The following is a 25427-nucleotide window of genomic DNA, read 5'->3' on the forward strand; positions in this document are numbered from 1 at the left end:
CTTACCCAGGTTCAGAAAGTTATCAACTATAACAACTTTAAATAAACCATCAGCTGCCTTCTAAATTTCTTCTCCCCACAGGATTTCACTCTAATGTGCACTTCCTGAAGAAGTCTGATGGCTATTGTAGAATTTCCTCACTTTTTAATATCATGAATCTCTGCCCTCTCCTATCATTTCTTGTTTTGTATTGGTGAGTTTGCTAATCTCTCTTCCACAAGACAGTCTTCTTCCAATGCTTTCTGTTGCATTCTTCATATCACTTATTAAGTTCATCTGGTCCTCCAATAATGTTTGGTTGTTTCATAGTTTCAGTCCCTAAGGTAATGTATACCTTATCAACATTTATTTTATTCCTGAGCTCACTAAACTGCTTTCTGAGTTTTGTTTTTTATATTGAGATTTTGTATGGCATCTCTTCGGATTCTCTATTAGTTATACGGCAATATTCCATGACTTTAAATTTGTTTGCTGCAGTGTTGATGTTTGTGTGTGTGTGTGTGTGTGCGTGTGTGTGTGCATTTGCCTGTGCATGTGTGTCTTTGTCTGTGTCAGTGTCTGTGTGTGTGTATCTGTGTGTGTGCATGTCCTATAATGTTACTGTAATTGGTCATGGTCCTGGTAAATTATTGCTCTGATGACACTAAAAAACAGATTGGGATTTGGAGTCCTTTCTTTTGTTTTCTGGTAGTTTGCAATATTGCACAATTTTTGGTTTTGCTTATCTGAGCTACCTCTGAAAATATTTCAAAATGGCACATTCCAGTCGCTACTGTCTGGATAAAAGATTGCTTACATTGTCACTTCTTACACTTCTTTGGTAGTTAATGCCACTTTTGTCACTGGGCCAGTGAACCCTTCTTTTTATCTGATATCCCTTAAGACTCAGTGCACACATTGAGGAAAGGTGTAAAGACAGGTGGGTATTTGGAATCAGGCAACTGCCTTTGTCATGTCCAATGTTGCAAGGTACATTGTCTCCACCACTGTGAATGGGAAGTAGGGAGACTGTCATGAATGTCTGAGTGTCAAAAGTTTGGAAATTCTGTCTCCATTTTGGCTCCCTCCAAGTTACCTGTAACCGTGTGTACTGGTGCAGTTAGAGGCTGATGCTGTGTGAAACAATGAGACCCTGTTTCTATTGGGAACTCTGAAACTCTGGGCTCAGATACCCTAGTAAGTGGGCCATGGTCGCAGGCACAAACTCTGCTCTTCCCTCAGTTCAGCCACCTTTATGTGTTGTAGCCCACCAAACTTCAGCTGTACACATGTGTTCTGGAGTATTGTTTTGTGTTGTAGTTATTTTTCTTGAGATGTGATCGTTTCACTGAGTGTAGATTTAAGGGGAGAGACAGAAATAGTTGAAACTTATGTCACTCTTTTCAAAGAATATAATTTTATGTTTAAAATCTTAAATTCTAATAAGGACATTATAAGAACAGTAAAGAAAGTGAACAAATCACCTCCCTTAATATCAGAGTACTACAAAATATTTTGTTTTCCTGGGTTTTTTCTTCAATTTTTTCCCACATGCATGCACATTTTAGTATAATATATGCCTATAAACTCTTTAAAATCATTTAAATTATTAAAATATTTCTCTGTGCTGTAAATATAGCCCTGTTGGTTCTCTAGTTTATAACTAGTACCTTGCATATTTCTGTCTTCCACATCCTTCTTCCCTGTCTGCAGTGGAAACCACTACTTGGTACACTACACATATATATGTGAGTCTGTTTCTGTTTTTTTATGATTATATCTCTTATATATTTAGTTTCTTCATGAAAGTGGTAACATAGAGTTTTTTTCTCTGTATGACTTATTTTGCTATGTGCAACACTATCTGGCTCCAGTCACGTTGTTCCAAATGGCAGAATTTTATTTTTTGATATGACAATGACTAATTATTTATTATGTTATCTATAACTCACATTTATTTCAGCAAATCATCTGTTGATGAGAAGTTGATTTGTGCTTCTAACCTTGGCTATTATAAATGATGTTGTTAAGAACATTGGGGGTAATATATCCTTCAAATTTAATGTTTTCATTTTTTTCAGATTTATAACAAAAACTGGAATTGTGGCTACATATAATGTTTCTATTTCTAGTTTTTTTGCACTGTCCACACTTTTATAATAGTGGAGGCATCAATTTATATTTCCACCAACAGTTTACATGGGCTCCCTTTTATTGACATTCATACTAGTGTTTGTCATTTGAAGACTTTTTTAATAGCCATTTTGGTTGCTGTGAGATTATATTTCATTCTGGTATTGATTTATGGTTTCCTAATGAATAACAACGTTATGTTTCTTTTTATGTAAATGAAAATCATCCACAAGTCTGTTTTTGAAAAGTTTCCATGAAGATCCTACAACTATTCTAAGTTGTAGTCTTTGTTTTTTAAATAATGAGTTTAATATGCTATATATACATTATGGATATTAACACCTTGTTGGTTTCATAGTCTGAAACTATTCCTTCTATTCTATGTGTTGTCATAAGTCCTGCTGAAGATTTCCTTTGCTCTGCAAATGGTTTTGCATTTCACAATTATACAAGAAGTGGATTCACTGTATCACATATTACATCTATTTTTCCTCAGTATAATTAAAAACAGTTATTGTTAGTTTTCCTTTTTTTGTTACTTAGTAGACAAATCAAAAATACATATTGCAAAGATTTATCACAAAGGCACTTCTGCTCCTGTTCTTCTTCAGAGATTTTATAGTTTCAGGTTTTACATTTAGGAAATTAATCCATTTCTATTTTATTTTTTATTCTATGGAAGGAATTGCTCTTACATCTATCTTTTACATGTAATTTCCAGTTTTCCCAAAACTACTTGTTGAAGAGACTGCCTTATTTCCATTGTATACTCTTGCCTCCTTCATTGTAGACTAATTGACCATATGTGTGTGTGTTTATTTTTGGGCTCTTTATTTTGTTCCATTGATCTATGTGACTCTATTAGTGATATATTTTGATGTTTTGATTACTGTAACTTTGTAGTATGTTCTAAAGTCAGGGAGGATAATACTCACATCTTAGTTCATTTTTCAAGGATAATTTTATGAAAATTTGTGCCTTTCAGAATTTAGTGTAAATTTTATTATTTTTCTCCTTGTTTTGTGAAGAAACATATGGATTCTGTGAGAACAGAAATTTACTAAAAAGAAAAACATGAGAAAAATTGTAAAGTGTGGAGGATAAATCATACAACATTAAACAACCAATGGATTGCTGCATAAATCAAAGAAAAAATACAAAAATAAATATAACAACAAAAACAAAGTTCATGTGATATAACAAAAGCAGTATTAATAGGGATGCTTATAGCAAAACAATCCCACTTATACAAATAAGAAATATCTCTCTCTTATAACATAATCTTACAAACAAAAGATGTAGCAAAATAATAAACAAACTTGTTAGTAGAAAGAAAGACAGCTGAAAGTTTGGAACATAAATACATAAAATAAAGATTAAAAGTAGAAATATCTAAAGAAACTACATAATGGCCTTTGAAAGATAAATAAAACTGATAAAATTTAATGGGACTCATGAGCAAAAAAAGAGAGTGCAGGTTAAAATGCTGCAAAATAAATGAAAAGTTACAGCTTATGTCAAAGTAACAGAAAGCATCATAAGATGATACAACAAATTATATGCCAATTAAAATGGAATCCCTGGAAGAAATGGACAATTTCCTAGAAAGACGTAATCTCCAGAATGGAATGAGAAATAGAAAATATTAACTGATTAGCACTAATGAAATTAAATAAGTAATTAAACAAAATCTCCCAAGAAACAAAATTCCAAACCTTGACAATTTCACAGGTGATTTCTGCCAAACATACAGACGAGAGCTATCACCTATACTTCTCAGAGAATTCCAAAAATTTGCAAAGGAAAGAAGGCTTCCTACCCCACCTTTCTGTATAACACTATTACTAAAACAGGAACAATTATTTCATAAAATTACAGTTTAAATACTACTGATAAACATACATGCAAAAATCATCAATAAATATTAGCAAAGCAAAAAAAACATTAAAAGGATTATACAGTATGATTAAGTCCCTTTTATCCCAGGTATGCAAATGTGATTCATCACCCAGAAATTAATCAATATGATACACTAAACTAACAAATTGAAAAATAAAAATCATATGGTAACCTCAAAAGTGTCATAAAATGTTTTGACAAACTCAGTATCTATTTATGATTATATTTCTCCTCAAAATGGGTATGAGGAAACATACCTCAACATATTTAAGGTCGCATATGACAAGAACTCAGCTAACATGACACTCACTGATTAAAAGCTGAAAGCATCTGCTGTAAGAGCAGGAAGAAGTCAAGATTGTTCACACTTGCCAGTATATTATTATATTATAATATTATATTATTATATTATTATATTATATTATATTATATTATATTATATTATATTATATTAATATATCAGTATATTATTGGAAATTCTAGCCATAGCTATCCAAAATAAAAGTAAATAAACTATAGGTATTTCTGAAAAGGAGTACAAGAATCTACTTGCAGATGAAATACTTAAACAGAAATCCTAAAAAACACCACAATGCTATGAGTGCTTTTCAATGTATTTGGTAAAATTTCAGAATGTAAAATTAACATACAGAAATCTTGCATTTCTACACACTAACAACAAGCTAACAGATACAGAAAGTGAGGGAACTGTCTCATTTAAAGTTGCATTACAAAAAAAAATCTCAAGAAATGTATACAACCAAGGAGGTAAAAATCCTGTACTCAGAAAACTATAAAATATTTATAACAGAAATTGAAGATAATGAAAACAGATGAAAGGATATACTGTGTTCATAAATTAGGAGAAAAATATTGTTTAAATGACAGTACTAGCCAAGAAAATACACAAATTAAATTTAGTGCTTTTCAAAATAAAAATGGCATTTTCAGACTCATAAAAAATAATTATTACATTTACATGTAAACACAAAAGAGTTGAAATCACAAAGAAAAACAAAAGAAAAGATAACAAACAAACTTAAAACACAAACAACTTTGACAAAGAACAAAGAGGATGTAACACTGTCCCTGATTTTAAACTATAATACAAAGATACAGTAATGAATATGGTAGAGGCACATAACAAACAGAATAATGGAACACAACAGAATGCCTAAAAGTGAAATCAGAGAGTTATGGTCATTTAGCCCATTACAAAAAAATGAATATACAGTGGGGGAAAGGTAATCAACAGGCACATGAAAATGGTCAACCTCACTAACCATGAGAAAAAAGCAAGAACATAACTCAATGAGATATTATGCCACTTCTGTCAGAATGACTATGATCAAAAAGGTAACAAACATAAATATTGGTGAGGATGTAAGAAAAAGCACCCTGCTGCACTGCTTGAGTGAATGTAAATTTGTGCTGCTTCTGTGGAAAACAGTATGGAGTTTTATCTAAAAATTAAAAATAAAATATGAACCAATATTTCCATAACTAGATACTTATTCCTAGAAAATAAAAACACAAATCAGAAAAGATAAATTCAACACTATTTTCATTCACTGTGGCATTATTTACAATAGGCAGGCTATAAAAGAAAATTAATTGCTTTACAATAGATGATGGATAAAGAAGATGTGTGTTTATATTATATAAATCTACCCATCTATTAACTACAGATTTATCTATATTTATATATATATACACACACTAAACTTATATATATATATATGCACACACACCCATAAAAATACAATGGGTTATTACTCAGCTATAAAAAGAATAAGTTCTTGTCATTCGCAACAAATGGGTAGACCAAGAGTGTAATACGTTAGGTGAAAGAAGTCAGACACAGAATGACAAATGCAGAATAGTTTTACTCATATTTGGAATTTAAAGAAATGAACATAACAAAACAGAAAAGAATTTCTATATATAGAAAGCAACAGGTTGCTCAAATGAAGGAGGGAAATGTGGTGAAGAAAAACAAATAGTTGAGGAAAATTAAGAGAGAAATTTTTCCAGTTGCAAATTAAAAGATCAGGGACAAGAAATTTACTGTGTGGGGAAGAGTCAATAACTGAAATATCTTTAAATAGCAACTATCAAAACTAGATTTATCTTTTGATCAGTTTGAAATGTATTAAAAATAGCAAACATTATGTTATGTAAGAGAAACTCACACAGAGTTATAGATTAAAGTGCACTTCAAAAACAAACAAACACACTTATAGAAAAAACAATTTGATTTGTAGTTAACAAAGGCAGTAGTTGGGAAAGGAGAAATTGATTAATGCACTCAAAAGCTACAAATCTCCAGCCGTAAAATAAACCTGTTCTAGGGATGCCCCACAATAACATGAAAATTACAATTAGTACAGCTTTATGTTCTATATGAATGTTGTTAAGGGGGTAGACAATAAGGTTTCTAATCACAACCAAAAGACAAATTGTAATTCTTTAAAATTGTATCTAAATGAGATAATGAAATCTCCCTAAACTTGCTATGATATTTATTTCTTAATACTTATACATCAAATCACTATCCTGTGCACCTAAAGTTACACAATGTTTTATGCCAATTATATCTCAATAAAAGTGGAAGTAAAAATGGAAAGTGAAAGGTCATGATTTCCCATGTCATTTTTCATGATTCGTTTTGCAGCAAGTAAACTTGAGCCATGATATACTTATCCTAGGTAAAGATACTAATAAATAAGTGATTCAAATAAATTATACATAAAGATACTAATAAAATTAGGATTTTACCATGCTTTAAGCTTTCTTCATGTTAACAGCCCACTGCTTCTTTAGGCATCAAAATTTCACTCTGTGTATTCATCTGACATTAGGGAATGGATACAAATTTAAAACTGGCTGCTCTTGCTGTGAGTGATAAAGTTCAATGTCTGTGACCAATGGTCTCATCTCCCCGACAGCATCTGTAAGAAATGATCATGCTAGGTTGCTAAAAATCTCAGCATGGTAAAATCTAAGGTCTCCTACAATTCTTTACTGTTTTGCAATGGGAATGCAATACTGACAAAGTCTTGATTCCAATATGGTGTTTTCTCATGGTTGTATTAGGGCATGTGAGGATAATTCCTCAGATCCACAACAAACATTCTTGCTGAAGTGCTGGGCAAAGAATTGCAAATTTCTGCATTATTAGGACTGAGGACTGCTCTCAAAATGATGACTATGCTCACTGTATTCCAGGTAGTACAGGGAAAAATGTTTATTGCAATTTCAAGGTGAACGGGAATAAGTCAGTGATTCAGTCCCTATAAATTAGTCAACGGCTGTTCAAAGCCAAAGTAAGTTGTGTCAACAATGAGAATTAAAAGAAAAAAACTTAGACATAAGTTTAAATTAAAAAGGAGACACAGTCCAGTGCTGGGCTCTGGGGGCTGCAGAATGTATATGCCTCTGTCCAATTCAAGGATTCAGTGGCTTGGTCCTAGCATCAGCTCTGTATTCAATGAACAGGTAACAATTAGTATACAGGGAAAAATATAATCTACCTCTCCCTAATCTGAAGAAAATCTGGTGGTTCAATGAAACTCTTAATTCACAGACATTCTGACAGGTGCAGAGGAATAACTCACTGATGACTCAACTAAGTCAAACTTAGTTACTGCTTAACAATCCATCTTCACACACACTCACAATGGTAGAGAGATTTGTAGTATTTAGTGGGAAGAATTCATTGGGCAGAGCTCAGAGTATAATTTTCAAAGCACCAGCCAACTTTTTTACATTGGCCAATAGTCTAGCTTTTCCCTGGTAGAAAACTACAGATGGACAAACAAATAATATTCTTCCTTAGAATTTCTAATTTTGAAAGTAAACTGTATCCTTTGACTTATCAGTATAGAACCTTGTTAAGATGATCACGGTAAGACCAACTGTCTGATAAGAGAGCTGGAAATTAGCTGCTGAACCAGCCTATCTGAACCCCAGACTGCTTATATAAGCAAAAACATAGCCACCATCAGAGTTGAGCTGAAAAATTTAAAACTGTGATGTTTCTGTTGTAGGAAACACCACTGCTGTCCAGACACAGTTCTCCTGCTGCAAGTGGGCTCTTTTATTCTCTTGGTGAAGGTTATATTTACAGGATGTTGTTAGAGATTACCGTGGCCAATTTGCCCATTCTCCAGATTATCAAAGGCTCTCTTCACAAATGGAGACACATTTTTGGACACAATATTACCATTTCAGTCTTATCAGATGACACTAGCTGCATCATTGTGAGTAGAAGCCTTAGGATCCCTGAACTTGCCTACAATTTTTCCAGCATTTCAGGGTATTTCACACTCTGAATATGCTTCACCTTTTATTTAAAATTAATGGAAATAGTCAAAGTCTTCCATGAATATTTTATATTTCCTAATATCTGCAGGAATTTGGTATTCTTGCAGTTGGACAAATTTTTAATTCCGCCACCCTCACCTCCTTCTTGTCCACATATTTTAGATTGCAATTTGTTTACTGAATACGAGAACCACAACCAAGGTGATAGTACCACTTAGATACTTACTTTGTGAAGGTTAGAAGGGGCACAACTTATTTGGTCTGTATAAACCTACATTAAAATTTTGGAAAGGCACTGTCTCTCCTGGACAAAGCTCTGATTCTAAGAAGTAAATTAATCATAAGTCAGTATAGTTATTGGTATGGGGAAGAGATTCAGCTGTTTTGGGGTGGGTGGGTGATGAAGAGACAGGAAAAAATCCAGCAAATGAGAATGGATTGCTTTATGCCTCTGCAGGCATGAATTAAGAAGTAAATATTACTTTGTCTCCTGTACCTAACTCCACTTGCTGTCTTGATTGACTTGCCCTTGGGCTATGAAAGATCTAGTTTGTGGTGAAGAGTAAAGACCATAACGAAATAGTTTGAAAACCATGAGAGTTTTGTTGTTTCAGGAAAGTAGATATTGCTTAAAGTCAACATGTGTTTTTCATTCACTTAATAAAAAAGTGCATCCTGTGAAATGTGCTGTGCTTACTGTGCTGATATCCAAGTTAAACAAGGAAAGGGGGATAGACTGAAAACATCTGGAGGAGGTGGTTTCTGTGCTGAGACTGGGAAAGTCTAAGTAGATAAAAGGAGGACACCCAAAGTCAAGGATGAGCTGGAGTAAAAGTGGTGAGGTTGCAGCTAACATAGTTGACAATCGTTTGCCTGGATATATTTCCAGATACAGTGAAACATAAAGATATACCAAGGTAGTGAGATGCCAGATTTAAAAAGAAGTGACTAAACCAAGATGAGTTTGTGTGCTTAGAGTTGGAAAGGCATTAAATGCCACCCTGAGGACGTAAGCTTGTCTTTGGCTGGAACATAAAAACAACATAAAGTATTGACTAGAAAATATAATGTAGACTCTTGAGGGCAGGAAATGAAAGAACCAATTTTAATGCTTTGAAAACAGCACAAAGAAGATCATAGATAAAATTACTTCTTAAATTCTACCACATGCTGAATGTGCCATCTGAGACTACATCATGTGACCTTCATGATTCCAGGGATGACATAATAGAGACCATGATCCCTGGGCCGGTTCCTGCATTTATCTCCTGTTCCAGCCTATCCTAACAACACTTTTAATACTTTCCAGGGTGAATAAGAAACCACTTAGTACTTTTCCCTCTCTCCATGTTTTAGTCTTTTTCCAAATTCTTCCATTTTCTCTTCCTCCTTACAAGAAAGTATTTAAATTTACTCCCATATTTTTTCATCAAATGATCATATCAATCAAATATCTCTTTTTAACTTAAATGTTAATTTAGTCTCCCATTTAATCTTAACCTAATTTAAAAAAATAAGGTTAATACAGGTACACATCTATGTTTATTGTTCAAATAAGAAAATTGCAGATATTTGTCGACATTTGCCAACATCAATTTTAACCTTTGTTATCCTGCATAAACTGGTAGTCCTCTGGTAGGTCCCTTGTAATTAGGATGACGTTCATAAAGTGAAGTTGGCTGATGAGTTGGCCTTGAAAGAGAGGTAGCTGATGTATCAGCTGTCACTGTCACTGGAAACCGTGCGTTGCTCCCTGGTTGAAGTTTAAAAAAATGACCTTCTTTGGCAGATATGTTGTGATATCCATTTGGAAAAGCAGAAGGCTCCACCATCAGTCCAAAATAATTACTCTGCATTGGAGACAAGATGCTGTTCTGAGAAACAGAATTTGTAGTTTTAATGAAATTCATAATACGGTCATTTGCTTCAGTGTATCTGCTTTGAGTGTGCCCGTGGACAATGTTCAACTGATTTAAAGTAGCATGCTGATCCACTGCAATTTGTTCTGGTGGTCTAACTGACATTGATGATGGAGCAGAAAAATCACCACTGATCGGGGTAGTTTTATCACCAATTATGTGGCTAGTAGAGGGCTTTCTAATTAGAGGCATTTTTAATTTTGCAAAAGGTAAAAATGTACTTTCTCCACTAGTGTCAGCCACAAAACCAGAATTATGATTATCCACATCACCCCCTGCTATAAAGTGCCTCTTTTTGAAATCTTCAGCCAATGAAGATACCAGAGAGGCATTTTTAATCCCAACTCTTCTTTTTATTCTGATTAAAAGCTGGGGAAAGACTCGTTTAAAATTTGAATTATGGTAGATCTGCAGCTACAATCAAAGGGAAAAATTTTAGTAATATTTTAAACAAAAATACAAGACTACAATAAGCCTAACATATAAAACATCAGATTTCACGATTACAATGCACAGATAATATCATGAAAATATGAACATTGCTATTTTTTAAATTTCCTTATTTGTAAAATACACATATAAGTAGTATAGTCATCAAATTAAAGAAGTTAGCATTTGCAGTAACGGTGAATGCCACTTTTCACAAGCAGCTTTAATACCTTTATTTAGATTTCTGGGTAGATTCATAGTTGCAATCAAAGTTTCTCTGAATCTTGAATACTTATGGCACTGTCCTCATTTTTAGAAAAAATAAAGAATTTAAGACTTGGTAATTTTATACAATTTTCAAAATCTAGCTTTAAATATGTATTACCATAGATTGATGTACAACATAAATTTTCATGTATAAGTTACCAAGTGGCTACTAAAATTTCTGAATACCTTGCTTAAAACAGAGACTTCTTTTCCTTGTGCCAGAAAGTCAGCTAGAAAAGCAGATCTTTGAAAATTCTGCTGCACTATACTAAACCCATAAAGGTTAAGCTGTCTAACTAAACTTCTCATACTTCCAGTTTCAAATATTCTGAAAGGGGCCTTTCTTTCCAAAACTACCTTCTTAAAGACATCTCCATCAATCACTATGTAAGATCCATTATCATCCCACCAGATGGATTGATATTGGTCACTCCTAGCCATTTTCCAGAGTTTTCTTGGAAATGTCAGAGAACGAAAATCATTATCTTCATCTGGTTCAGAGACACAATGTGTGTAACATGGTCTTTTTATCAAAGATTCTTCAGACAATGTCTGAAAAGCATTTTCTTCAATCATAGACCTTAAGTCCAAGTCCCCAGAGAATGTTTGATCACACAATAGAGATCTACCAGAGTTACCTGAAACAGTTGGTCCATCTTTATGAGACACATCTTGAATTTCTGAAGAAACATGTGTCATCTCAGATAACTTTTTCTACAGCTACTTTTCTAATGTGCATGATTTTGAACACTGCAGCTTCAAATGCTGCTTTGGCAGGCCTGCACAGATAAACTGCTAGGCAATCACAATGGTTCTCAACCTGAGTAGTTGTGGCATCACAAAACGACTGGTCTCCTAGCAACCCAAGTGTAACATTCCACCAGTGTTTACTTCTCATACATCCAGCTAAAATGAAACATAAATGTTGCTTATTTTTATAGTGTGATCTGCAAATATTATCCCCACAAAATCTTTTTAAATAATTTAATTTTGGGGTCTATGAAATAAAACCAATCTCCATACTTTTGTACACAAATTTATACTAGATTGGTGAGGAGAGAATAAATAATGCAAAAAAAAAATGTTAAAGTTTTGGAAGTTAAAGTGAAATTTGTGTAAAACCTCTACAGAAAATGTGTAACAAGTGGCAGACTGGATAATAAAGCAAGAACCTTCAATATGCTGCATACAAGAGACCCACTTTAGGGAGAAGGACACATATAGATTGAGAGTGAAAGGATGGAAAAGGATATTCCATGCAAATGGAAAAGCCAAAAAAGCAGGTGTTGCAGTACTGATTTCAGACAAAATAGACTTTAAAACAAAGGCCATAAAGAAAGATAAAGAAGGACATTTTATAATGATTAAAGGAGTGATACAAGATGAAGATATTACACTCGTAAATATATATGCACCCAATATAGGAGCACCTAAGTACATAAAAGAATTACTAACAGAGATAAAGGGGGATATTGATGGGAATACAATCATAGTTGGAGATTTTAACACTGCATTAACATCACTAGACAGATCTTCCAGACAGAAAATAAACAAGGCAACAGAGAAATTAAATACTACAATAGAAAAGCTAGATTTGGTGGATATTTTCAGAGCTTTACACCCCCCAAAAATAGAATATACATTCTTTTCAAGTGCACATGGAACATTTTCCAGGATTGATCATGTACTTGGACACAAAAGAAACCTCAACAAATTTAAGAAGATAGAAGTTATCTCAAGCATCTTTACTGACCACAATGCCATGAAACTGGAAATCAACAACAGAGAAACAAAGGAGAAAAAAAGAAAAACATGGAGATTAAACAATATGTTATTGAAAAAACAATGGATCAATGAGGAAATCAAAGCTGAAATTAAAAAATACCTTGAGACAAATGATAATGAAAGCACAACCACTCAAAACCTATGGGACACAGCAAAGGCAGTGCTAAGAGGGAAGTTTATAGCGATACAGGCCTTTCTCAAAAAAGAACAATCTCAAATAAACAAGTTAACCCACCACCTAAATCAATTAGAAAAAGAAGAACAAAAAGCCCCAAAAAGCAGCAGAAGGAAGGAAATAATAAAGATCAGAGAGGAATTAAATACAATAGAGATTAACAAGACCATAGAAAAAAATCAACCAAACCAAAAGTTGGTTTTTTGAAAAAGTAAATAAAATCGACAAACCTCTGGCCAAACTCACAAAAAAGAAAAAAGAGAGAGCACAAATTAGCAAAATAAGAAAGCAAAATGGAGAAATTACAACAAACAAAATAGAAATACAGAATATCATACGAGAATATTATGAAAAACTATATGGAACCAAACTGGATAACCTAGAGGAGATGGACAAGTTTCTGGAAACATACTGTCCACCAAAACTGAATCAAGAAGAAACTGAACACTTGAACAACCCGATCACTAGAAAGGAAATAGAAATAGCAATTAAAAACCTCCCTACAAATAAAAGTCCAGGACCGGACGGCTTCACCGGGGAATTCTACCAAACATACAAAGAAGAACTCATACCAGTCCTTCTCAAACTCTTCCAGACGATTGAAAAGGAGGGAATACTCCCAAACTCTTTCTATGAAGCCACCATCACCCTGATACCAAAACCAGGCAAAGACACTACAAAAAAAGAGAATTATAGGCCAATATCACTGATGAACATAGACGCCAAAATCCTCACCAAAATTTTAGCAAATAGAATCCAACAACACATAAAAAAGATTATACATCACGACCAAGTGGGGTTCATCCCAGGGACACAAGGCTGGTTCAACATATGCAAATCAATCAATGTAATACATCACATCAACAAGAGAAAGGACAAAAACCACATGATCATCTCAATCGATGCAGAAAAAGCATTTGATAAAATTCAACACCCATTTATGATAAAACCTCTCGCCAAAGTGGGTATAGAGGGAACATATCTCAACATAATAAAAGCTATATATGACAAACCTACAGCCAGCATAGTTCTCAACGGTGAAAAACTCAAAAGCTTCCCACTAAAATCTGGGACAAGACAAGGATGCCCACTATCACCACTCCTATTCAATATAGTCCTGGAAGTCCTAGCCACAGCAATCAGGCAAGAGAAAGAAATAAAAGGGATCCAAATTGGAAAAGAAGAGGTAAAAGTGTCATTATATGCTGATGACATGTTACTATATATAGAAAACCCTAAAAGGTCCACAAAAAAGCTACTAGAGCTGATCGAAGAATTCAGCAAGGAAGCAGGTAACAAAATTAATGTTCAAAAATCAGTTGCCTTTCTTTACACTAATGATAAATCAACAGAAAAAGAAAATAAAGAAACAATTCCCTTTAAAATAGCACCCAAAGTAATAAAATATCTGGGATTAAATCTAACCAAGGAGGTGAAAGAATTATACACAGAATTCTATAAACCATTGATGAAGGAAATTAAAGAAGACTTTAAAAAATGGAAAGATATTCCATACTCTTGGATTGGAAGAATCAATATTGTTAAAATGGTCACACTGCCCAAGGCAATCAACAGATTTAATGCAATCCCTATCCAATTACCCAGGACATATTTCACAGAACTAGAACAAATCATAATAATATTTATATGGAACCATCAAAGACCTAGAATTGCTAAAGCATTACTGAAGAGAAAGAAAGAGGCTGGAGGAATAACTCTCCCAGACTTCAGACAATACTATAGAGCTACAGTCATCAAGACAGCATGGTATTGGTACCAAAACACACATATAGACCAATGGAACAGAATAGAGAGCCCAGAAATGAACCCACAAACTTTTGGTCAACTCATCTTCGACAAAGGAGGCAAGAATATACAATGGAATAAAGACAGTCTCTTCAGCAAATGGTGTTGGGAAAACTGGACAGCAGCATGTAAAACAATGAAGCTAGAACACACCCTTACACCATATACAAAAATCAACTCAAAATGGATTAAAGACTTAAACATAAGACAAGATACAATAAACCTCCTAGAGGAAAACATAGGCAAAACATTATCTGACATACATTTCAAAAATTTTCTCCTAGAAGAAATAAAAGCAAGAATAAACAAATGGGACCTAATGAAACTTACAATCTTCTGCAGAGCAAAGGAAACCAGAGATAAAACAAGAAGAAAACCTACGGAATGGGAGAAAATTTTTGCAAGTGAAACTGACAAAGGCTTGATCTCCAAAATATATAAGCAGCCCATACGACTCAATAAGAAAAAAATAAACAACCCAATCCAAAAATGGGCAGAAGACCTAAACAAGCAATTCTCCAAGGAAGACATACAAATGATCAAAAAACACATGAAAAAGTGTTCAATATCACTAATTATCAGAGAAATGCAAATCAAAACTACAATGAGGTATCACCTCACACCAGTCAGAATGGCCGTCATTCAAAAATCCAAAAATGACAAATGCTGGAGAGGCTGTGGAGAAAGGGGAACCCTCCTACACTGCTGGTGGGAATGCAGTTTGGTGCAGCCACTATGGAAAACAGTGTGGCGATTCCTCAAGAGACTAGGAATAGACTTACCATATGACCCAGGAATCCCACTCCTGGGCTTGTACCCAGAAGGAAATCTACTTCAGGATGACACCTGCACCCCAATGTTCATAGCAGCATTATTTACAATAGCCAAAACATGGAAACAACCTAAATGTCCATCAACAGGTGACTGGATAAAGAAGAGGTGGTAAATTTATACAATGGAATACTACTCAGCCTTAAAAACCGACAACATAATGCCATTTGCAGCAACATGGATGCTCCTAGAGAATGTCATTCTAAGTGAAGTAAGCCAGAAAGAGAAAGAAAAATACCATATGAGATCGCTCATATGTGGAATCTAAAAAACAAAAACAAACAAACAAAAACAAAGCATAAATACAGGACAGAAATGGACTCATGGTCAGAGAATACAGACTTGTGGTTACCGGGGGGGGCGGGGTAGAGGGTGGGAAGGGATAGACTGGGATTTCAAAATTGTAGAACAGATAAACAAGATTACACTGTATAGCACAGGGAAATATACACAAAATGTTATGATAAATCACAGAGAAAAAAAGTGACAATGAGTGTGTATATGTCCATATATGACTGAAAAATTGTACTGAACACTGGAATTTGACACAACACTGTAAAATGATTATGAATCAATAAAAATGTAAAAAAAAAAAAGAAAGAAAGAAAATGTGTAACAATTTCAATATCATTTGTTATTAAAGTTAAACATAATTTGATTTGGAAATGGAAGTAAGTATTTACCTGTGTTCTTTAAAATAAGTAGCTGTATATTCAAAACATGAGAAAAATAAATATCAGTTTATTTGTAATGTTAATAAATAAATTGTAATTATTTATAAAATAAAATTATATTTAAATAATCAATGAAATTTAAGAAATCCCAAAGAGGGTAATTTTTTTTTAAATTGTAATTCAGTGCTATAAGTAAAACAAATATAATTTAATATTCTAGTATAAAAAGTACAAAAGAGACAATCTTATTGTATATTTACAAAAGTTTATTTTTGCCATTCTTTCAGTCAGAGTTTTTTCAGTCCTTAGAAGGAATAAATTTTCATGTCATCTGTATAATCCATACTCTTGTGGCTTCTGTTATGTGTTCCAAAATGCTGTTGATAAATACGCTTATGTACAAGATCCTGGGTTCAATAAGCAGTGCCTCCATTAAGGGGCAAACAAACAAACAATCAAAAAACAAAGAAAAAACAGTATATGTGGTTTGGTGTGGATAATACCAGGTAATGCATTTTAGGAAACAATATGTTTCTCAGTCTTCAAACAGTTGGCATTGTTTATATAATACAGCATTTTTAGGCAAGTGTTTTGTTCACTAATTGTAAATGATAGCTATGTTCTGTATCAGTAAACTGTAGTAAATCCAGTTATACCAAAATTTATATTATTTATTTCAAAATAAATTCCATTAGGATAAGCCAAATTCAAAATGAGAGATAAAATTTTAAGTAAATAAATGTAAAATCAAGCTACAATGTAAATTTTTCCTTCAGTATCTGTAAATTCCATTCTAAACAAACATTAGCAACCTGAATTCATGGCATATTATAAGTATTATAAACTATAGTTAAGTTGGATTTAGTCCTGATTCATAAATATTATTTAATATACGCAGATTATTATATGTGGTAACATCCCATAAAAAACAAAGAATTGAAAAATTACAATCTCAAGAAATGTAGGAAATTTATTTACAGAACTGATCTTAACTATTTTATAAAAATATTCTTTACAAATTCCCTCTATATAGAAGTTAACTAAACAAAATAAAAGCCATATATGAAAAACCCATGACTAAAATCAAGTTCAATTTAATATACAGGAAAGTTTTCCTCTGGTACAGTAATAAGAAAAAGAAGCTGATTTTCACACGTCCTAAATTACACTACTAGAAGTCCTAGCCAGAACATCTAGTCAAGAAAAAATATAAAAGGTATCCAACTTGTAAAAACCCAGTAAAGTATTTACAGATGACATAATTATACATTGATAAGAAACTCCATAGACTCCTCCAGTGACTGTAAGAAATAATGAACAAATTTAGTATACTTGCAGAATACAAAATCAATATACAAATATCCGTTGCATTTTTATATAGTTACAACACATTATCAGAAAGAGAAATTAGGAAAACACTTGTGTGTAAATCTATACCAAAAAGAATAAAATAGGAATACATTTGTTAAGTGAAATAAAAGATCTAAACATAGATCTATAATTTACAGGTGTATGAAATATAAGTATATAAATTAAATAGAAAGATATTCTGTGCTCATGGATTGTATACAACGTGAGGAAATATTCTAATCTATCTTTTCAATGTTCAATCTCCACAGCACTAATTATTGAGGAGAATATGTTTTCTTCATTTTATACTCTAGCTTTCTTTTTCATGGGTTAATTGATCATTGGTGTGAGGGATTATATCTGGTTGCTCTATACTCTTCTATTGATTGGTGTCTGTTTCTGAGCCAGTATCATGTTGTTTTATTTACTAAACCTTTGTAGGAGTGTTTAACATCAGAAAATTTTACACCATTACATTTAATACACTTTTTCAAGATTAGTTTGGCAACTCATGATCTTTGTGGTTACATATAAATTTTGATATTATTTGTTCTATATAATGGAAAAATCTCATAGGTATTTTGACATGAATCAAACTAAATGTAGATTCCCTTGGGTAGAATTGTTGTTTCAACCACATAGTTTCACATCATTAACATAAGAGATGTTTTCATTTCTTTGGATCACTTTTAATTTCCTACACTAATGTTTTCTGTTTTTTAACGTATACACTTTCATCTTATTTGTTAAATTCATTTTGAGGTGTTCTTTACATATATATATAATTATAAACATAATATATGTAAACTCGTTTCCTACACAAATACAGCCGGCAGAAGGCAGTGGCAATACATATTCAAATTACTGAATGAAAGAAAGCTGTATTCAAAGATACTTTTCAAGCAAGGCTATCTTTGAGAATAGAAGGAGAGGTAAATAACTTCCACACAAGCAAATACTTAGAGAATTTGGCAAGAGAAAATGAAATAATGAATACTCTAAATACTCTAAATACAATACTCTAAATACAATACTCTAAATACAAAAGAAGCAGGATTCTATAGAAAAGGGAAAGGCATAATTATAAAGGCAATATCTACAATGACTTACAACAGAATATATAAGATGTTCTAAAAGAGAACATCAGAATTTTTAAGGGTCACAGAATGAAACAGGACAATACAGAGTATTTTCTTCTTGTTTCTCTTCTCTGTAGGATGGGTAAGAGTTTGTATTCTTATCAGTTAAAATAAACAGATATAGTATGGTTCAATATAAATACAGAACAATGTAAACATAACTCAAAATCTTACAATGAAGTCACAAAGCCATAAAGAAACCAAGATAATAAAAGAAAACTATCAAGCCACAAAAAGAAAAAGAAATGAACAAAAAGGAAATAACAAATCAACTGGAAAATGAAGTTCAAAATGAAAATAAACACCAGTCTATCAATAATTATCACAAATGATAATGGAATTAATGTTTCAATCAAAAGATATATAGTCAGATGGGATAATATAAGAAGACCCTACATAATGAAGCATATAAGAGACCCAATTTAGTAAGTGGAAAACACAATTGAAAGTGAGAAGATGGAAGAATATATTGCATGCAAATACACATAACAAGAAAGCAGGACTAGCAGTTCTGACTTCACAAAAATAGACTTTACAAGAAAGGTCATAGAGAAAGATAAACAAGGACATGATATAAATATTAAAGGAGCAATACAAAATGAGGGTTTTATACTCATTAATATATATACACTCAATATAGGAGCACCTAAATACATAAAGCAAATACTAATAGATAAAAAGAGAGAAATCGCTGGGAACACAATCACAATAGGATACTATAACACCCCGTTACCATCACTGGACTGGTCTTTCACACAGAAAATTAATATGGGAACAAAGATTCTAAAAGACATGATAAAATAATTGGAGATGGTTGATACTTCCAAAAGAGTACTTCTCCCAAAAACAGAATATACATTCTTTTCCAAAACATATGGAATATCTTCAATGAAAGATTATTAACTCAGGCACAGAAGAAGCCTAAAAAACATTTAAGAAGATAAATATTATTTCAAGCATCATTTCTGAGTATAATACCATGAAACTAGAAATCAATCATAGAAAAATTGGGAGAAAAAATGACAGCATCCAGATTAAAAAACATGGTACTATAACAAAGGAGGGAGTTGATGAATTAAAAGAAGAAATTAAAAAATATCTTGAGAAATATGACAAAACACTTCACAAAGTCTATGGAATACAGTTAAAGGAGGTTTAAGAGGGAAGTTCATAGTGACAAAGCCCCCCTCATAGGAGAAGTACAGTTTCAAATAAATAATCTGACGTTCTATGTAAACTAATCATGAAGAGTAGAGCAAACAAAACCAAAAGTCAGCAGAAAGCGGGAAAAAGTAAAGATCAAGGAGGAAAGAATTGAAATAGGGATTAAAAAATAGAAAAAAATCAATCAAATTCTTTTTTGAAACTTTAAACAAAATTGACAAATCTCTGGGCAGGATCACCAACAAGAAAAGAAAGAGAACCCAAATAATATAAGAAATGAAAATGGAGAAAATATAAAGAGTACAACAAATTTACAAAATATCATAAGGAAATATCAAGAGCAACTGTATGGAAACAAACTGGATAACCAGGAAGTAATGGAGAAGTTTTTGGAAATATTCAGCCCACCAATATTGCATCAAGAAGAAATTAACCATTTGAACAGACAGATCACCAGAAATGGAATACAATTATCAATACAATAAAAAAAATCTGCTAACAAAATTCAGACCCAAATAGATTCACTGGGGAATTTGACCAAACATACAAAGAAAACTCCATACCAGTCCTCCTCAAACACTTCCAAAAGATTCATATGGAGACAGTACCCCCAAACTCACACCATAAGGCCAACATCAACCTGATACCAAACCAGACAAAGACACTACCCCAAAAAGAAAACTATAGGCCAATATCATTGATAAACATAGATGTGAATGTCCTTAAGAAATAATTAACAAACAGAATCAAACATCATGTAAATAAAAGATCATGCACCATGGTCAAGTTAGGTTCATCCCAGGAACACAAGGATGGTTGAACATATGCAAATCAATCAATCAATTGTGATACACCATATCAACAAAAGAGAAGACAAAAACGATATGATCATCTCAGCAGATGCAGAAAAAGCATTTGATAAAATTTAACATCTATTTGCCATAAAAGTTCTTATCACAGTGGGCATAGAGGGACCATATCTCAACGTAATGAAAGCTATTTATGACAAATATATAGCCAGCAAAATACTCAATGGTGAAAAACTGAAACCCTTCCCACAAAAACCTGAGACAAGACAAGGATGCCCATTCTCACAATTTCAATTCAATATAGTCTTGGTATTCCTAGCCACAACGATCAGGCAAGGAAAATAAAACTATTCAGACTGGGGAAGAAGAGGTAAAATTGTCAATTTATGCAGACATGACACTGTGTATAGAAAACTGTAAAAGCTTCACAAAAAATTACTTAAGCTAAAAAAGGAACTGGGCTAGGTAGCCAGATTAAGCTACAAAAACCAATTACATTTCTTTACACTACCATTGAATCATCAGGAAAACCAAATATGGAAACAATCACTTTAATAACTGCACCCAAAACTATAAAATGCTTAAGAATAACTCTGACCAAGGTGTCGAATGACTTATACATGGAGAACAAGGAAATATTGATTGAGGAAATCAAGAAAGATTTTAAGAATTGAAGAGATAACCAATGGTCTCGTAATGTAAGCAATAATACTGTTAAAATGGCCATAATGTCCAAGGTAATCCACAAATTTAAACTGGCTTCCTATCAAATTATGCAAAACATTTATTTTTAGGACTGAAACAAATGATAATAAGATTTATATAGAATCAAAAATGATCCATAATTTCCATAACAATATTGAAGACAAAGAAAGAGGCTGGGGCAATAACCTGCCTGGTCTCCATACACTATTGCAGAGCTACAATAGTTAAAATGACATGATATTGGTACAGAAACAGGCATATGGATCAATTGAAGAGAATAGAGAGCCTAGGAATAAATCTAAAGGCCTATGTTCAATTAATATTTGACAGAGTAGCCAAGAATATGACAGAGAAAAGGCCATCTCTTCACCAACTGGTGTTGGGAAAACTGGAGAGCAGCATCAGAGCAATGGAGTTAGAACAATCCTTCAATCCATACACAAGAATATGCTCAAAATGGCTTGAAGACTGAAGTGTAAGGCAAGACACACTAAATCTCCTAGAAGAAAATATAGGCAAAACACTCTTAGATAAATCTCAGCAATGATCACCTAGCACAGCCTATCCAGTTAATGGGGATAAGAGCAAAATTAATAAATGGGACCTAATTAAACTTCTAAGCTTTTACACAGAAAATGGAACCATAAACAAAGCAAAATGATGACCTACAGGATAAAAGAAAATATTTAGAAATAATGCAACTGACAAAGGCTAAATTTCCAAAGTATAAAGACTTCATACAACCTAATAATAATAAAAAAAACAAACAAGAAACCCAATCTGAAAATGGGCAGAAGCCCTAAACAAGCAATTCTCCAATAGAGACAAACAAATGCCACACAGATATATGAAAAAAAAATAACTGCTCACTATCATTATCAGAGAAGGGCAATTCAAAACTATAATAAAGTATCACTTCACAATAGTCACAATGGTTATCATTCAAAAGTCCACAAACAATAAATGCTGGGGAAGCTGTGAAGAATGGGAACCCTCCTAAACTGTTGGTAGGAATGAAGTTGGTGCAGTCACTGTGGAAAACAGGATGAGGATTCCTCTAAAGTATAAAAATAGACAACATATAATCCAGCAATCCCACTTCTGGGTATACATCAATGGGAATCATATTTCAAAAAGACACCTGCACCCCAATTTTCTTAGCAGTGCTATATACAACAGCCACGAAATGGAAGCAACCTAATTGTCCAACAACAGATGACAGTATTCAGAAATTATGCTGTATTTACACAATGGAATAATATTCTGCAATAAAAAATGATAAAAACAATAACATTTGCAGCAAAATGGATGTCCCCAAAAAGTGTCATCGTAATTGAAGTAAGCCAGAAAGAGAAAGAAAAATAACACATGACATGACGTATGTAGAATATTAAAAAAATTTTTGATGTGAACACTATGATTTCGTCTACAAAACTGAAACACAATAGCAGATCTACTTAATAATCTTATGATTACGGCAGAAAGGGACTGGTAGACGATATATTTGGGAGCTGTAGATTTATACATGTTATCCATTATATATAAAAATAGATGTTTCCAAAAGTTCTTTTGTATGACACAGGGCAGTAAGTTAAATAACGTGAAGTAATGTTTAATTGGCACAGAAATATATGCATGTATGGGAACACTGTGCTATACACCACAGATTGACACATTGTAAATGGCATACTTCAATGATATATAAATTAAGAAATATGTAAATAAATAAATAGATAAATAGATAAATAAATAAATAAATAAATAGTGTTTAATAATAAAAGAAATACAAAGATTCACACTTCTTATCTTTACACATCAAGATTCTAGGAATAAATAGAAAGAATAAAGAAGAAAATTTAATGAATGAGAGCAAGGCAAATAACAAGAGAAACAATTGAAAAGATAAAAAAAATTATACCTAAGTCTGTTTCTTTTCAACATAAAGTAGACAAAAGTTTAGGTTGGTTAAGAAAATAATGACTCAAATAAAATTAGAAATAAAAGAGAAGATATAACCACTGATGTTGTAGAGGTCCATAGCATCATAAAATATTACCTCTAGCCAACGATTTGAATGACCTAGATCAAAAGACAGATTCCCAGAAACATATGTCTTCCAATACTGAATCAAGAAGAAATTAGAAAGTGAAATACAGCAAAAGTGTGTAAGAGTAAATCAGTAATCCAAACCTCCCAAACCAGAAAAAATTTACAAGATGACTTTACTGGTGAAATCTGTCATATATTTGAAGACAATTTTTCACCAATTCTTCCCCAAAACTTTCAAGAATTTGAAGGGGGTGAAAGATTCCAAAGAAGTTTTTTGATGCCAGCTATATTTGCACAACCAAGCTAAAAAGGACATTAGATGTAAAATATAGAACATTATCCCTGATGAATACTTGTGACAAAATTCTCAACAAAACACAAACAAAATGAATTAAAAAACACATTTAACATATCATACACATACATGGGTAAAGGGATTTATCCCTGGGTTTAAGGATACGTCAAAATATTCAAATCAATAAAGGTGACATGCCACACTAATAGAATGAGAAATGAAACTCATAATCATCTCAATAAGTGCAGAAAGAGCATTATATAAAATGCAACATTCTTTTAAGATACTCCCAACAAATTAAATTAACCCTTCAGTGGCACGATTTCATATACACACAAACACTGTGTGGAGAGAAGCGAAGCAGTTCTCTGTTTATTGATTCATAGAAAAAGGTCTTATATAGGACATGCACAATGCCTGACATATCATCTGTTATAACAATGTTAATAATGTTAAATTATTTATGTCCCAAGCTCCTGCAGTAAGAACAGGATGTTAAATGATCAAGGATTGTTTTAAAGTTCATCACGGAACTTCATTAAGTAGGTCATCTATTATCCAGCCAGCTTTGCCTGTCTTAGGTTGTCCTTCTCTGACGATCTTACCCATCATAGGCTATCCAGCCATCCATACTGGATATATTGAGTAGGCCATTTCTTATCCAGCCTGTATATGTGACATTCCTCACAGTTTGTTTATCAGTTCAGCACATGGGCTTGTTCTCAAGAGCCTCCAGACAGGGGCCTACAAACCCAACATCCCTTGACAGAAAAATGGATGAAGAAAATTTGATGTATATATGCAATACAATCAATATTTTGCATTCCTATCAACACTGTCCATGGTTTTCCTTTTCCTACACAACCTCACCAACATCTATTCCTTTTCTTTTTGATGAGAGCCTTCTGACAAGTGTGAGGTCTTGTCTCATTTTTGGTTTAAGACTTTCCCAATAATTTATAGCTCTGAACATATTTTTATGTGTCATTTTGCCAACTGTATGTTTTCTACAGAAAATTGATTCATATCTATCTATTCAGTTCCTATGGACACTATTTTAACTGGATTGTTTGGTCTTTTTTTTTGTTTTTGTGGTGTATGAGTTTCCCATATAGTTGCATATTAACTCTTGATTGGAAAATATCACTTGCAAATATATTCTCCCATTGTGTTCATTGACTTTTCATTTTATTGATCATTTCTTCTGCAGTGTAAATCTGTTTAGAGTGATACAATCATATTTTGTTTGTTTTCCATCTGCTTCCCTTGGCAGAGGAGACATATTGAGAATCAAATTAAGTCCAATGTCAGAGTGTACTTCTTATATTTTACACTAGGATTCTTTGTTTTCAGATTTTATGCTTTATATGCCCAGGAGTGGGATTGCTGGGTCATATGATAGGTATATAGAAAATTGCCTTCTGCTCATTTTCTGGCTGAGTTGTTTGTAAATTTTTGAAATGGAGTTGTATGAACGATGTGTGTATTTTAGAAATTAGCCTCTTGTTGATTGCATTGTTTCCAAATATTTTCTCCCATTTGGAAGTTCATCTTTTCATTCTGTTTATTTTGCTGTATAGAAGCTGTTAAGTTTAATTTGCATCTATTTGATTATTTTGACTTTATTGTTTTCAGCTTGGGAGAGTGACATAAGAAAATTTCACTACAATTTATGTCTTGTTTTGACTATGTT

The 25427-nt window shown here is 32.8% G+C and overlaps 1 protein-coding gene and 1 pseudogene across 1 annotated transcript; both read right to left on the reverse strand.

Moving 5' to 3' along the window:
* The window catches only part of LOC140690674 (heat shock transcription factor, Y-linked-like), a 37127-nt pseudogene extending 25382 nt beyond the window's left edge, over window positions 1–11745 (reverse strand).
* Window positions 9867–11651, reverse strand: LOC140690673 (heat shock transcription factor, Y-linked-like). The gene is made up of 2 exons (XM_072952571.1): window positions 11139–11651; window positions 9867–10670 (listed from the first exon to the last, which is right to left on the reverse strand). The coding sequence occupies exons 1-2, from the start codon at window positions 11649–11651 to the stop codon at window positions 9945–9947; spliced, it is 1239 nt and encodes a 412-aa protein (XP_072808672.1). The 3' UTR covers window positions 9867–9944.
* Window positions 11746–25427: the final 13682 nt, after the last annotated feature.

The sequence above is a fragment of the Vicugna pacos genome, chromosome 31 (genome assembly GCF_048564905.1).
Source record: "Vicugna pacos chromosome 31, VicPac4, whole genome shotgun sequence".
NCBI lineage: Eukaryota > Metazoa > Chordata > Mammalia > Artiodactyla > Camelidae > Vicugna > Vicugna pacos.

Coding starts and splice junctions, on each gene's coding strand:
- LOC140690673 (XM_072952571.1), bottom strand. CDS start 11,651: ATGACACATGTTTCTTCAGAAATTCAAGATGTGTCTCATAAAGATGGA. Junction 10,671..11,138: donor AAGTCTCTGTTTTAAGCAAG/GTATTCAGAAAT, acceptor CTTTGATTGTAG/CTGCAGATCTACCATAATTC.